This window comes from Thermobia domestica, chromosome 7 (genome assembly GCF_964235325.1).
Source record: "Thermobia domestica chromosome 7, izTheDome1.hap1.1, whole genome shotgun sequence".
In the NCBI taxonomy this organism is placed as follows: Eukaryota; Metazoa; Arthropoda; class Insecta; order Zygentoma; family Lepismatidae; genus Thermobia; species Thermobia domestica.
This window is the reverse complement of record NC_137460.1, coordinates 86,780,886-86,795,214: the sequence shown is the minus strand read 5'-3', so window position 1 is coordinate 86,795,214 and position 14,329 is coordinate 86,780,886. Positions and strand designations below refer to the sequence as shown.

The window sequence follows — 14,329 nt, the reverse complement described above, 5'->3', positions numbered from 1 at the left end:
GTACGAAGAGTCTCTGGTTCGATTTCATATTTGTAAGGTCTAAGTGAGCTTGTGAAGGGCATCGGATGGGTTTTCTTGATGTTTTCTCGTTTCCTTCTGCATCTATTTTTCAAAAAGCTAGTTGAAATCATTGTTCGTTGATCTGGCAGTGGAAGAGTGAGTTGAGTTCGAATCATACTTAATTGCTGAAGAAAAGTTTTCTACTTTCTTTGTCTTAGGGATGTTCCTCCAATGCGAGAGTAAGCTCTTTCGTGGTTTAGTCGTTACTTAGGTCTGGTTCGATCCTCAGTAAAACTATGTGAGATTCAGATTTTAACATTAAACTTTGGATTCATGTAGTGTCGACTCTGAAAAGGAAAGGTCACTTACGAACCACGTCAAATGACAAGGTATTTGATTCTCCTAATGAAAAGGTCTTATATCCATTACTTTCATTATACAGATTGTTCTCAGAACAATGATTCACATGATCGACAGTTTCACACTAGTGGACCTTTTTTTCTCCAGTATTCATTTTTCTTCTTTACTGCTCTCCGTACTTCGTCTGTTACCCATTGGAGGTTTGAGACTGAATAATTGAATTCGTGTGTTTATGCATTCATTGTGTTTGTGTTCAATACAGTATACTATATTGCTAGAGACGAAACTTTTTGCAACAGTTTTGATATTTTGTAGCATTAATTATCACAATTTTCGCATTTATGTAGCATTTGTTTTTTTTTTTTTTTTATGTAGCATTTTTTTAAATAATAATATATGATACTTGTAAACAGTATATTTTTGATAGTAAGGTGTATCTAATACAAAAATGAGGATATACCTTGATTAGGTGCACATTCTAGCTAATGTATTCACTGAAATACAGCAATTAATGCAAAAATTTAAACATTTCCCATGCCCCATCCTTAGTTATAGGATAAAATGCAGCAAGACATTACCAATTCTTCTTTTGTTCTCCTGTCAGTAACAATCACTTATATTTGGAAAAGAATCTCTCGGCATCAACACTCGAGACTGGCAACTATACTGAACGTAACAAGGGGACAGCAAAAGACCTGTGGTTAAACTGTTTAACAATGATACAATGTCAACTTCCTTATCCTCCCTGTTGAGAACTTCAATAACCTTACTTTTAAATTCACGGTAAACAACCAACAGATCAGGAACATTTTCACCACAAAACATAGTCAACGATTTAAAGAACAATTCAGTTTTGTTGATGTTTACATTTTTATGAAGTGAAACAGTTTCTGGATCAAATAAGTCACAGAGCCTTTCGTAAACTCTCCACACAGTCGTCACTTGCTTGCGTGTAATTTTGCAGCTTCATCAATACTTTTGTCACGCAGGTTTTCAACTTTACTTCAACTTCAGCCTGGTGACAAGCACTATCCTTTTTAATTAACTCTGCGGTAGCACACCCAAATTTTCCTGCTTGAGCTAACTCTAATTTATTTAGCAAGTTTTTCGTTTTCCCGACAATAAGGTGAGTATAAAGATAATTGGATCCTCGTATTTCCTTAATCAATTGAGCAACAACACCATGTTCACTGACAAATGATGCTTGCACTTGAACTTCAAACTTGCCTTGTTAGTTACTGCTTAAATTTTCTAGCCACTGACTTGCATGTGATGATAAACTTTCAATTGCTTTGAAAAATTCTTCTAATTTAAAAAAAAAAGTACGAAACAGCCTCAAACCAACTTCCCCACCTCGATAAAACTGGCTCAGGAAACAAAGGCGGGGGATTCTCTGGGATAATATTATCTAACTAGGGAAGTACATGAAGTGATACGCGGGGATCTGCATATGTTATGTATCGTTAAAAAAAGTCACACTAAGTATATCTCATATGTTAAATATCTCGCTTGAATGGGGATTGTAAGTGGCATGACGACCATTTGAAGATCAGAACAAGGCACGCTCCGAAACACCAGAAAACGTGCACAAAATAAGAAGCTATAACGTAAATGTTTTGAGACGTGGTATACATAGGTTTGAAAGGTAGCTGAATACGAATCTGACATCAAATGTTTACAAATCAAAATGACGGATCCAGCATGGCAGATACAAATTACAAAGAAACATGCTATGGATCTGAAATTAGGTATATAGAGATATTCGACGTCGCTATGTATGAATTGGATACCAAAAGTGTAAAATTCAAAATGGTGGATCCAATATGGTGGAAAAAATGCAAACACTGCTATGAAAATGAAAGCGGGGAGGTTGAGGTTTTCGTGGTTGCTGAATTCGGATCCAATGTGGCGGATGAAAAATGAAAAATATATATATATATATATATATATATATATATATACAGAGAAGTGAAATATGTTATTCTTACACATGTAGTAGAAAAATACCTATAGTATAAGGGGACAAGCATAGGCGGACATAGGAATTGTTTGTTGGGGGCAGACCTTTTGGTCGGTCTCGGAGGTCTTGGTAGGTGGCCATCTTATAGGTGGCATTTTTATTTTTTGTCAAAAAGTTGGGGGGCAATGCCCCCCCCATAACTCCGGCCATGGGGACAAGTAGGGGCTGGTGATATTTTAGAACAAACAGGGAACGTGTTTTGCTATATAATCATGCCAAAATTGAGACATAGAATTCAGGGCACGTTTTGTAGCGCACATGAAAGTTTTATGATACGAACAGGTTGCAATCATCAACAATCATTATTTTACTACAAACTCCCTTCCCCGTCCCCCGAAGAGAGACACGGGGATCGGCATGTGTTATATATCGTTTAAAAGCTGCATCGACTACATTTTATATCTGTAACATCTCGCTTGAGTGGCGTCTGTAGGTTACGTTGCGATTATTTGCAGATACCCTCTAAAGATTGGAACAATGACAGTGAAAATTGCGCGTTTAAAACATCGTTATGCTACCATAACTGTCTTTCCGGTTTCATATTATGTTGTGTACACTTGTGAGCAATATGTATGACAAACGTCCACTCTCCGTAGTAAGGATGGTACTGACACCGAAAGTAGTTTAGATCTTGTCTCGGTCTCGTCTCTAATGTGCTTTTCCAGATCGAGACGGAGCCTAGGCTCGTCTCGATACACACACGTCCATTCTATACTTTTGCACATTTTGTCCACCATATTGGATGCGTCATATTGTATTTTGCACTTTTAACATTGAATTCGTACGCCGCGACCACGAAAACCTCTACCTACCCGCTTTCAGTTCCAGTAGTAAAAAATTAAATGAAATGAAAGTTTTACGTCACACGGTTATACCGGTTAGGCTAAAGGAGACGATGATGATGAGAGATGAGTAAAATGGTGGAATGAAGAAAATGGGAGGAAACGGGAGAACACCGAGAAAACCCGCGAGCACGGTGATTGTCCACCATCAGTTCCAGTAGTGTTTTGCATTTTGTTCGCCATATTGGATCCGCTATTTTGAATTTTACATTTTGGTATCCGATTCATACATAGCGACGTCGAGTGTCTTTATATATCCAATTTCAGATCCATAGCTTTTATGAGTCCATCATGTTGGATTTGCCATTTTGATTTGTCAACATTTGATACTAGATTCGTATTTAGCTATCTTTCAAACCTATATATACCACGTCTCAAAACAGTTACATCATAGCTGCCTCGTTTGTCCATGTTTTCTGGTGCTTCGGAGCGTGCCTTGCTCTGATCTTCAAATGGTCGTCACGCCCCCTACAGGCCCCATTCATTCGAGATATTTAACATGTGAGGTATACTCGGTGTGACCTTTCCAACGATATATAACACATGCAGATCCCCGCGTACCACTTCATGTACTTCCCTAGTAAGTGTTTCCGATAAGCACTTTTAATATAGTTATTATTAGCAAAAATTCCACTTTTTCGTTTTCATTCGCATTTATCGCAAGTAATGCCGAATATCTATAAAATTCGCGATAATGTGAACGTGATTTCTAGCTCTGAAACAAAAAGTTTGAGAGATTCTGAAACATATATGCATTTTTTAACGTTTTGCATATATCGCATTAGCGAAAAAGTTTCGTCTCTATGTATTGCACATAAAATGTTCAGATGATAATGTAAACTGAACAAAATAGTGTTCTTATAGACTTGATCATATTAAGCACTTTCTAAAAAATAAATGAAAATTAAACACCAAAATGAAATTATCTACAATATTTTGAACAACACGCATAATCAAGAAAAAAAAATAATAAACTCGGAGGATTTTTCTTTCTTTGTTTAGAAGTACAGATTCATGAACAGTCTTGTAAATATGATTTTCAGTATTTCGTAACTTATAAGGAGTAAACTTTCGAAATAAAAATACAATTGTGCAAATGCGTAGAGTTTAGGTTTACTGTTAGTACTTGAGATACAGAAGCAATCGTTTGTATACAGGGGGACTATTTATCTTGAAATATTGTTGTAATTCTATATTAACAGATAAACAACGCTGAAATTTTGTATCAAGCAAATAACAGAGGAAGTCGTTTGACATACTCTGCAATATCAGCAAATGAATAGTGTTGCCAGCCCAGTGGTGGCGAAAGATGAAAACCTTTGCCCGGGCTGAGTTTTACAAAAAAGGTTTTGTTCATCGGGTAGAAAGCAAAGTCCATCGCACGTTGTACCCCCCCCCCCCCTTCTTCAATACACACCGTGTGAGATTTAACTTGTAGACTCTAGTGAGTTACACGAAAGGGAATTTTATTTTTAAAAAATGACATTATCAAATAAGAATTGACCATTGTCACAATATATTCAAGATGAAAAATATTCATTCACCAGTCGTTGTACTTAGTTGTTTGCACTGAAATTCCCATAACACGCTTTCTTCTTTACTAATGTCAGCTTCTCGGGAATGGTACTAGGTTATTTCATAACTTCCTCGAGAAGATCTTTGTGGAAATGAAGAATCATCAAGTAGTTTAGTCTGTGTTGGGTCATGGTATTCTGGTATTCCGCAGATAAGATTTCATTCTTCATAAAACCAAAAATAATCTTTCTGCTGTCACTGATGTCATAGGAACAATAAGGTAAAGCATTGTTAGCTTAGTAACTTCCGAAAACAAATCTTAAGTTATCTCTTTTGGTTGAGAATGCAATAAGACAACCAGATCTTGAACACCTTCCATAATGTCTAAAGAACTAGTTTTGCTTCGGTGAAGCGAGGAAAGCATCTTTAACTGTGCTTTTAAGTTATCAAAACGTATGTCTTTTGAATACACTTTGATAAATACTGGGGATAGGTAAACAGATTTTCCATTGGTATTACTAATTAGTTGGTATTAGTAATTATTGACAGGTATTAGTAATATACAAAATCATTCTCCTTGTCTGGGACAAGGAAGAATTGCCACGAGAATGGAAAGAATCAATCATTGTTCCAATTCACAAGAAAGGCGACAAAACCGACTGTAATAATTATCGAGGCATTCTGTCAACGTCCTATAAAATCCTCTCAAACATTCTGTTAGCAAGATGGACCCCATACGCAGATGAAATTATTGGAGATTACCAGTGCGGATTTAGACGAAATCGATCAATTATCGACCAAATATTTACCATTCTCCAAATTCTCGAAAAGAAGTGGGAATACAATAACCCAGTACATCAACTCTTTATTGATTTTAGAAAGGCTTACGACTCGGTTAGGAGAGAAGCATTGTACCACATTCTTACAGAATTTGGAATACCAAAGAAGCTAATAAGATTAAGATATGTTTAAATGATTCCAAAGTAAAGTCCGGGTAGGAAAATTTTTGTCCACCAGCTTTCACGTCGAGAATGGCCTGAAGCAAGGAGATGCGTTGTCGCCATTATTATTCAAGTTTGTCCTGGAATACGCTATAAGGAAAATCAAAGATAGCAACCAGGGCCTAGAGTTGAATGGGATTCACCAGGTTATGGCGTATGCAAATGATGTAAATTTAATAGGGGATGATAGAAGAACAATAGAAAGAAGTGCAGAGTCCTTATTAAACGCTTGTAGGGACATGGGTTTAGAAGTAAATGCAGAGAAAACTAAATACATGGAAGTTCGTCGGGATCGTAATACGGCAAATTATGGATGCGTTAAAATATCAAATAATACTTTTGATAAAGTGGATACTTTCAAATATCTAGGATCAATATTAACAGACGAAAACCATATTCACGAATAAATTAAATGTCGACTAAAAGCAGGGAATTCGTGTTATTTTTCAGTTCAAAATCTCTTGTCGTCGCGAATTCTGTCGAGGAATTGGAAGCTTAAAATATATAAAACGATAATTATGCCTGTTGTTCTGTATGGTTGCGAAACATGGTAGCTTACTCGGAACAGCATAGATTGAAAGTATTTAAGAACAAGATCCTGAGACGAATATTCGGACCCAAGAGAAATGAATGGGGAATGGCGGAAACTTCATAACGAGGAACTACATAATTTATACGGTTTACCCAACATTGTTAGGGTCATCAAGTCTAGGAGGCTCAGGTGGGCAAGATGTAAGAAAGTAGGAACGTTTTCAAAATCATAACTGGAAGACCAACCGGAAAACGACCATTAAGAAGACCTAGGCGTAGATGGGAGAACAACATTAATATGGATCTCGCAGAAATAAGAATATAAAGTAGAAACTGGATCCAATTGGCTAAGGATAGAAGTCAGTGGAGAGCTTTTGTGAACGCGGCATTGAACCTCCGGGTTCCATAGACCATAGAGTTAGTTAGTTAGTTATAATTAATTAGTAGGGCTCGGAAGTTGAAGATCTAAAAGCTGCTTAAAAAAGACCTAAAATATCTAAAGAAATGATCTAAAACTGGAAAAAAAGACGTAGAAATAAGACCCAATTTACTTAGAACTTCATGTTTAATGAACGTAATGTTCAAGAAATACAAGCTTCTGATAGTATACAATATACAGTTGAAAGAAACTTTATCAAGGAAATGCTTTCTTTGCTTTGTAGTTCAATTTGCATTTTTGTTATATTGTTTCTGTTGTCCAAGTTAAATCCTACATTTTGAACACTTGGAGGACAATTAGAAGCCGGACACTTTCGGAGAAGGCCAGGACCAACATTGGCCCGTAACACTCTGAAATTATAATTGATCTGTGTATCAGTTGGCACGTAATAAAAATATTTTATATTTTATACTTCAAATTGTAGGTAAAGAACAAAATTACTTTCCCACCGGACGTAAATTCGGCAGCCTTGAGCAGCAAGACGTACAAAAATAAATTTTTGTTTGGCCTTTTACAGAAGCAGATCAATTAAAAATTTTCACCAGAGCAAAGAGATTTGTTGCTCCTTTCCTAGTCCTAACATATGGTTTACATTTTATTAGAGTGATTTTAATAATTTAGAAGCCATTCTTCAGAAGATGGTAGGGCGGGTTCTAATGCAATTCTAATGGAAGTTAATAGCCAGGAAATTTATTGTCGAATGATGAACTGAAAAAAAATGACGTTAAGACTTATAAAAAGCTTTAAAAAGATCAATAAAGAAAAAAGGCAAAAAAGGAAAGATAAAATCGATCATTTTGTGGCGTACAATGACCCAAAATGAACATATATTATGTTAAGCCTTGTCTTCGGGCACTCGTTAAAAAAAAAAAAAAAAAAATCTGGACCCTACTAATCAGCAACTGTTAAATATCCTACAGCACAGAGAAAATATAGTCCTAAAATCTTCTTATCATGGTGTTGAAAACCAAGTCATAGGCTTCAAAGTATTTTTCACGGTAATAGTATTCTTTCGGTGCTGAACATGACCAGTGTCTTATTTTGCCGTATCAAGTTTTTTAGTAATGTTTCTCTGCCGTGGTAATGTAGGACTCAAAGTTAAATTTTCTGCGTTCTCCAAAACTTTATCATAAACTTCAACGAAGTCGTTAAGTTTCGACTGAAAGAAGTGCTTCGTTACTTCTGCTCGTCTATTCATCGCTTCAGCTTCAGCACTGATAGAACTTCTGTAATTGTTTAGAACAGTGTTCTGTCAAGGAAAATGTGAAAATATATACTATTACACACGTACTTGTTATTGCCTTCTTTCATTCGCTTTTATCGTACTCGTTCGTTCGTGGGATGTGCACCATGATTTACGTTAGAATTAATAAGAAGGTATTTCACCAGCAAAAGGGATCTATAATTTTTAAAATTCTCGATTTTTTTTTCAAAGCAGGAGGTTCTCTAATCAAACTAAAAGATGCAGGAGAGAAGAGCAGAAGCTTGTGGAGCAAGCAAGAGCTCTGTTCGACTATACTTGATTCTAGGGTGTTGAAAAATCAAGTTTCTTTTTTCTTGTTCATTTATGTATTTGTTCGTTGTCACTCATTCGATGGACACTGAGTTCAGGAGGGTTGGGTGAGGAGGAGAGAAGCGACTAAGCGAAAACGAAACAATACTCTAGATGTTCATGTTATTTTACTCTAGTTTACTTGAAAGAATGTTATTTCTACAGTGCGTGGTAGTTGAAAGCGGAAGAAAGAAAGAAAAAGAAAACAATTGGGAGGTAGAGATGATGGATGAGAAACAAAAACAGCATACACAGTCTTTAGAAGTAGAACGTTATTTTTATTATTAGATCGTTGTCAGTAATTGATTCCACGGAAAAACTGAGAGTGGTTATTCATTACTTGATTTCTATTATAAGTTTTAATACGTCGTGAATTTTTTAATTGATAATTTCCTAAACATTGACCGGGTTATAGCCCGGGCGGTTCCACCGACTCTGTGCCAGCCCAATATAAGTTGTATTTTTTCAAATGGCACTACGTAAGAGTATTACATACTTGAAGCGCTACCCGCTGATCTAGTGGCTAGAGTACGCGCCTATGGTGCGTATGGTCCTGGGTTCTATTTTCGGTGGAAGATCATTGAAAAATTTGATTCTATCTTAACTGTAGGTTCGCGTCTCGTATTGCCTTGGTGTAGAGAAGAGGCCGTTAATTACAATAAAGAGACAACACACGAACATCTAAATTCTGGAGACCTTTACTACAATAACAACACAATTGAGATGAATGGGGCAATGCATATCCAAAGTACCTTAGTATTGAATGCTGTTATATTATTATGTCATATTTCGGGTAAATAAGAACGAAGTCGCAAGGGGTTAAGTATTTTACTTTTTCTTTTAAACCTTTATTTAAAAAAAAAAAGTTTAGGTAAATATCACATCTAAGAACTTAACCGTGGTTTTCAATGGTCGAGAAAATCTTAATGCCGTTTCCAGCAATCTGGTGTTTCAAAAGCATTTCGGAGATATGAAAAATATGGGTGGAGATTGCTGTACTGCTTAAAATTATGTATTTGTAGAAAGTGTTTAAAATGATTATAGCTTTCGTTTGATTTCATAACATTACAGAAATAATTTGTGGAAATTGTAATTACAAGTTCTCAAACAGTGTTGCAAACTATCAATCTTTATCATTTCTCCGACAGGATTTGAGATATCAAATTGCTGTAAGCTTTTTGAGCTTTTCGTCTGTTGGAAATCATACAAGTTTTTAGATGTGACACTTATCTAAACATTTTTTAAAATAAAAACCTTTTTTAAAAAAGTCAGATTTTCAATCTCGTGTAACTTTGTTCCTATTGATTCGAAATATATCATAGTGTTCATGATCATAGTATTCAACATCAAAGTACTTCGGAATTGTATTGTCCTATCAGTCTCAGTTATTTTACTATTGTTTAGAGGCCTCAAAAATGTAAATGTTTGTGATACTGATGAGTGTTTAGTTTGCAACATTGAATGATAAATGTGGTATTGTGAGTTTTTATTTAACACGTAGATTTGATATATGTAGTAATCTGATGTAGTGTCATTAGAAAACACATAGCTTTGTGTTTGATTGACAACACTGTTCGTCTGTTGGTATTACAGAGTTCCGAAGGTATGTACTGTATATTTTGGAAACCTACTGTATATATTTTATCTCTTTGTTTTCACTTCAAATTATTCTCAGAGCGTTTTACCTCTTTTTATTCAACAGATTTTGGTGTAGATGAAGTTCACATAATCAATATTAATGGAGAAGGATACGTGTTGACCAGAGAATTAAGCAGTATTATTATGGGCACCACTGAACCTAATGCCCTGGAAAACATGCTGGAGGGTACAAAGAACGTCAACATTCCATTTGTTTTTGTAGATAGAAATACATATCCACGCTTTTTTGAGGAGTTAGAGAGGTGAGAATAATTGTATGTTACTTTAAATACTGACTTAACGATAATTGCTTTGTATTCGTAGGTGATTATCAAAATAATATAAAATATGTAATTAAAAATAGCTTAACTTGTATTCACCGGAAATGTATCTTTATCGTAGTAGTTTTACAACAATTCAAAATTGTGCATATCTACATAATTCATGTGCATGAAGTTCTCTCACTTTAATCATTATTCATTAATCAACGGATTTATATGCCTTAGTTTTATCTATATCTTAATTATCATCAAAATTACTGTCACTTAAAAATTAACGTATTCAGTAGCAAAGACGAGACACCAAAAATCTTTTATTAAATGCAGATTCAGGCAACTAGTTGTTGCGAACTAGTTACAATAAGTGACAGCGAATAAATTTATACGCTGGCAGTGTATGAGATCAAACAAGGAAATTAAACTTCCTATACTTTCTTGAATAACATTTAATTCATTATAATGTTATAATGTATAGAATAAAATTTAAACTAATAACAGGCACAAAATACTATTTGGTAATCCTATACTTCAGTATTACTGACATATTGAAGGAAAGTGCTGTGCAAATATATTTCAAAATAGCGTTTCGTAAGATTAGCTACAATAGGTATCCAAATACATTCCTACTGCCATTTATATGATGTAAATATTTGTAAGTGTATTCGCTCATATCTGAACAAACTATGTCGTAATCGTTAAAAGGATTTGTAGTTCTCATTCACAGTGTATAATTTTAGATGCATAGATTTTGTAAGTAAGATGATGATAATGAAATAAATGAATACCATATCCACACTTGGTCGTAGGAACGTTAGAGCTGTCCACAATGATAAGAAACAACATAAAATAATACGAGGGAGGATCAAATAAAAACCTTAAAAGTGCAATAAATGTTAGAATGTAACAATAAAAAGGAAATCTTACCTCTTATTTTTCAATGTAGTTCCCTTGACGTTCAATGCAAGTATTCCACCGTTTCGGAAGTGCATGGATACTTCGGTGGAAGAATTCTTTTGATCGAGATTGTAGCCACTCGTGCACCGCATTTTTCATCTCTTCATCACTATTGAAATGTTTGCGCCCATCGCTTCTTTGAGTGGTCCAAACAGATTAAAGTCACTGGGGGCAAGGTCTGGTGAATAGGGTGGGTGAATGAGAGACTCAAATTTGATGTCATCGATAGTTTCAACGGTCAAACGGGCAGTATGCGGTCGGGCATTGTCATGCTGTAGGAGTACTCCTGAGGACAAAAGTCCTCGCCGTTTACACCTGATTGCAAAGTAAAGTTGATATTTCATCATGTTTGAATACGAGGCACTGGTTACTGTCACTCCTTTTTCCATGTACTGTTCCAAAATCATTCCATTAGAATCCCAGAAGAGAGTGAGCATGACCTTTCCTGCTAATGGTTGAGTGCGGAATTTTTTTGGTTTCGGCCAAGAGCTATGCCGCCATTTCTTGCTCTCTTTCCTGGTTTCTGGTTGATGATAGTGAATCCAGATCTAATTGCCTGTAACAATCCTGTCCAGAAATGCACTCACCCTCAGCGTTGAAACGACGCAAAAGTTCTTCACAGGCGTCGACGCGACGAGCTTTCAATTCAGCAGTCAACTGACGTGAAACCCATCTTGCTGATACCTCATTGAAATGCAGAACATTATGCACAATGTGTTGAGCTGAGCCAAAGCTAATCTTCATTATTGTTGCGATTTCTTTCAGGGTAATACGCCTGTTGTCCTTTACAAGCTGTTCCACTAGCGCAATGTTGTCGGTCACTACGCGGTGAGCCTGTCCAGGTCGAGGAGCATCCTCCACAGATGTTAGGCCACTTTTAAACTTCCTACACCACTCGTATACTTGCTGCAGGGACAAACACGAATCACCATACTTTTCTACCATCCTGCGATGAATTTCAATTGGTTTCACATCTTCACTACTCAAAAACCGGATCACCGAACGCTGTTCTAATGCGGTGCATGTGGACAGTGGGGCGGTCATCTTGAAACTGCACCTGTGCTGGCGCTTGTTTGACTACACTCTTCTGCCATTTACTGAAGAAAGAGAATGCTGGTAGAAAAAATATTGCCAACTTTCAAAGCAATAGCACAACATTTGAAATTTATAATAAACTTTTAAAGTTTTCATTTGATCCTCCCTCGTAATAGCAAAAGTAATTGTATTGTATCTTTTATACTATAACTTCTGTTTTACAGTTACCAGATTGGTGTTTTTGAAAGCGTGCCTGATTCCGTCAAATTGTGCCCCATTTATTTCGTCCCAACAATTTTAATTTTATTACAAGTTGACGAGGTCTATAAAGTTAAGCTTGAGGTAAGTGTAATAGAATTTTAATTGTATATATCGGGGGTGGCCAACGCGTTGACCGCACTCTACTAGTTTTGACCCCAAGTTGTGAGAGGTAGCTCATCCCCGCTATTTTACATTTTATTTAATATATTTGGTAAAATCTTGCACATCAAGAAAGTAATAACTTTATACAATAAAATATTTTAAGTGGACAGTCTACGGGTAATTTTCATGGAAATAAGAAGTTCAAGCCCCATAGCAAAATATGATATCCTATTTATTTTAACTGATATATTATACTTTTAAAATACAAATAACAAATTTATATTAAACACGCACAATGTCATCGATACGAGTTGGGAAGTAAGAGCTCCAGATTTCACAACCATATACTAGTTTACTACATAAAAACGTATAACATACTTTAATTGCAGAAATGTCAGTCATAGCTTTCGTTGTTCCTATAATAAAACCAACATGTCTATACGATTCAGAAATTAAGTATTTCAAATGTAGATTAAATGTTAGTTTATAGTATGAAATATAATACCCTTTCATCCTATTGATATTCCATTGATGTTATAATTATATCTTTCAAACGTCTTTTTCTTAATAAAAGGACTAACAGAGCAGTTATTAATGTTAAATGGTAAGTTATTACTTATAATCCACCGATAACAAAAATCTTCGTTCTATTGTAGTTTGTTGGAATCAGTAATTGAATTGCTTCCTTTGGTGCCAAGTGGCTTAGTGATAGAGCGCTCACCTCTTGTGCGTGGAGTCCCTGATTTGATTCCAGCTCGCGCTAAGTGGGCTTTGTGATGGACAAACACTTCGTGCGTGAGTTTTCTCGTTCTTCCATTTCCTCCCATTTTCTTCATTCCCTCGTTCCATTCATTCTCATCATTACCGTCTCCTTTAGCCTGCATGACATAATCATGGGATGTGAAACTGTAAGTTTTCGTTTCATTTGTGAGTTAATTCTTTGTAAATTTTTAGATCTCTGTGAGTATTTGACAGTAGATGGTAAATCCTTAATGAAAAGTAATAAAGGGCCTAAATTAGAGCCCTGTAGGGCCACCAGATGATACAGTATAATGGAATATACGATTAAAAATAACTGTATATTTCCGATTGAGTAAATATGAGGAGAGCAGTTTTAACAAGTTATCAAGTAAACCAAGTCAATAAAAGAAAATGGTCCAATTTATCAAACGCCTTGGAGAAATCACTATATAGTACATCAACCAGGCGATTGGCATTTAATGATTCTGATAGAAACTGAGTAAATGTAAAAGTGAATGTTTATCCTAAACAGTCTACTTTAACATTGGTTAAAGTGAATTGTTTAGGATAAAAATGTTACTGGGATGGAGTGATATAGGATTTCATCTAATACTCTAGTCTAGTATAAGGAATTCGTTCAAAATTTTGGATGATGATGATAAAGCAATAGGCCTGTAATTTTCAACTTGATTCTGATTAATTTTCTTTAATATTGGAGTAATTTTAATGTTTCCAAAGATCAGGATAAATATCTATAGTTAATATAGGATTATAGATGAAAGTTAATAGATATTGAAAGATATTTGCACACCTGTTAGAAATATAAGTGGGAGTACCATCGGCTGTGTTAGATTTAGATGCTTTCAGTTTCTGTACATTCTTTAAGAGAGACATCTTTTATATTAATACATTGCAGAATTTTTGTTGTAGACATTTCACCTCCGTAGTTGGAAGGAGTAGGTGCAAGAACACTCCCAAAAAATGTCAAAAAACATAAGCTCTTAACGTGTCAGTTGTATTAAGAATATTGGAACCATATTTAATTTGATCAAAGTTACAT

At 35.4% G+C, this 14,329-nt stretch overlaps 1 protein-coding gene across 1 annotated transcript in view; it reads left to right on the top strand.

Annotated features, from left to right (window-relative positions):
- The window catches only part of LOC145690265 (tudor domain-containing protein 5-like), a gene marked incomplete in the record, with an annotated part of 128,683 nt that overhangs the window by 108,997 nt on the left and 5,357 nt on the right, over positions 1 to 14,329 (top strand). The window contains 2 exon segments of the mRNA XM_081764994.1: positions 9,963 to 10,161; positions 12,390 to 12,507. Coding sequence (XP_081621120.1) covers positions 9,963 to 10,161; positions 12,390 to 12,507 — 317 coding nt within the window.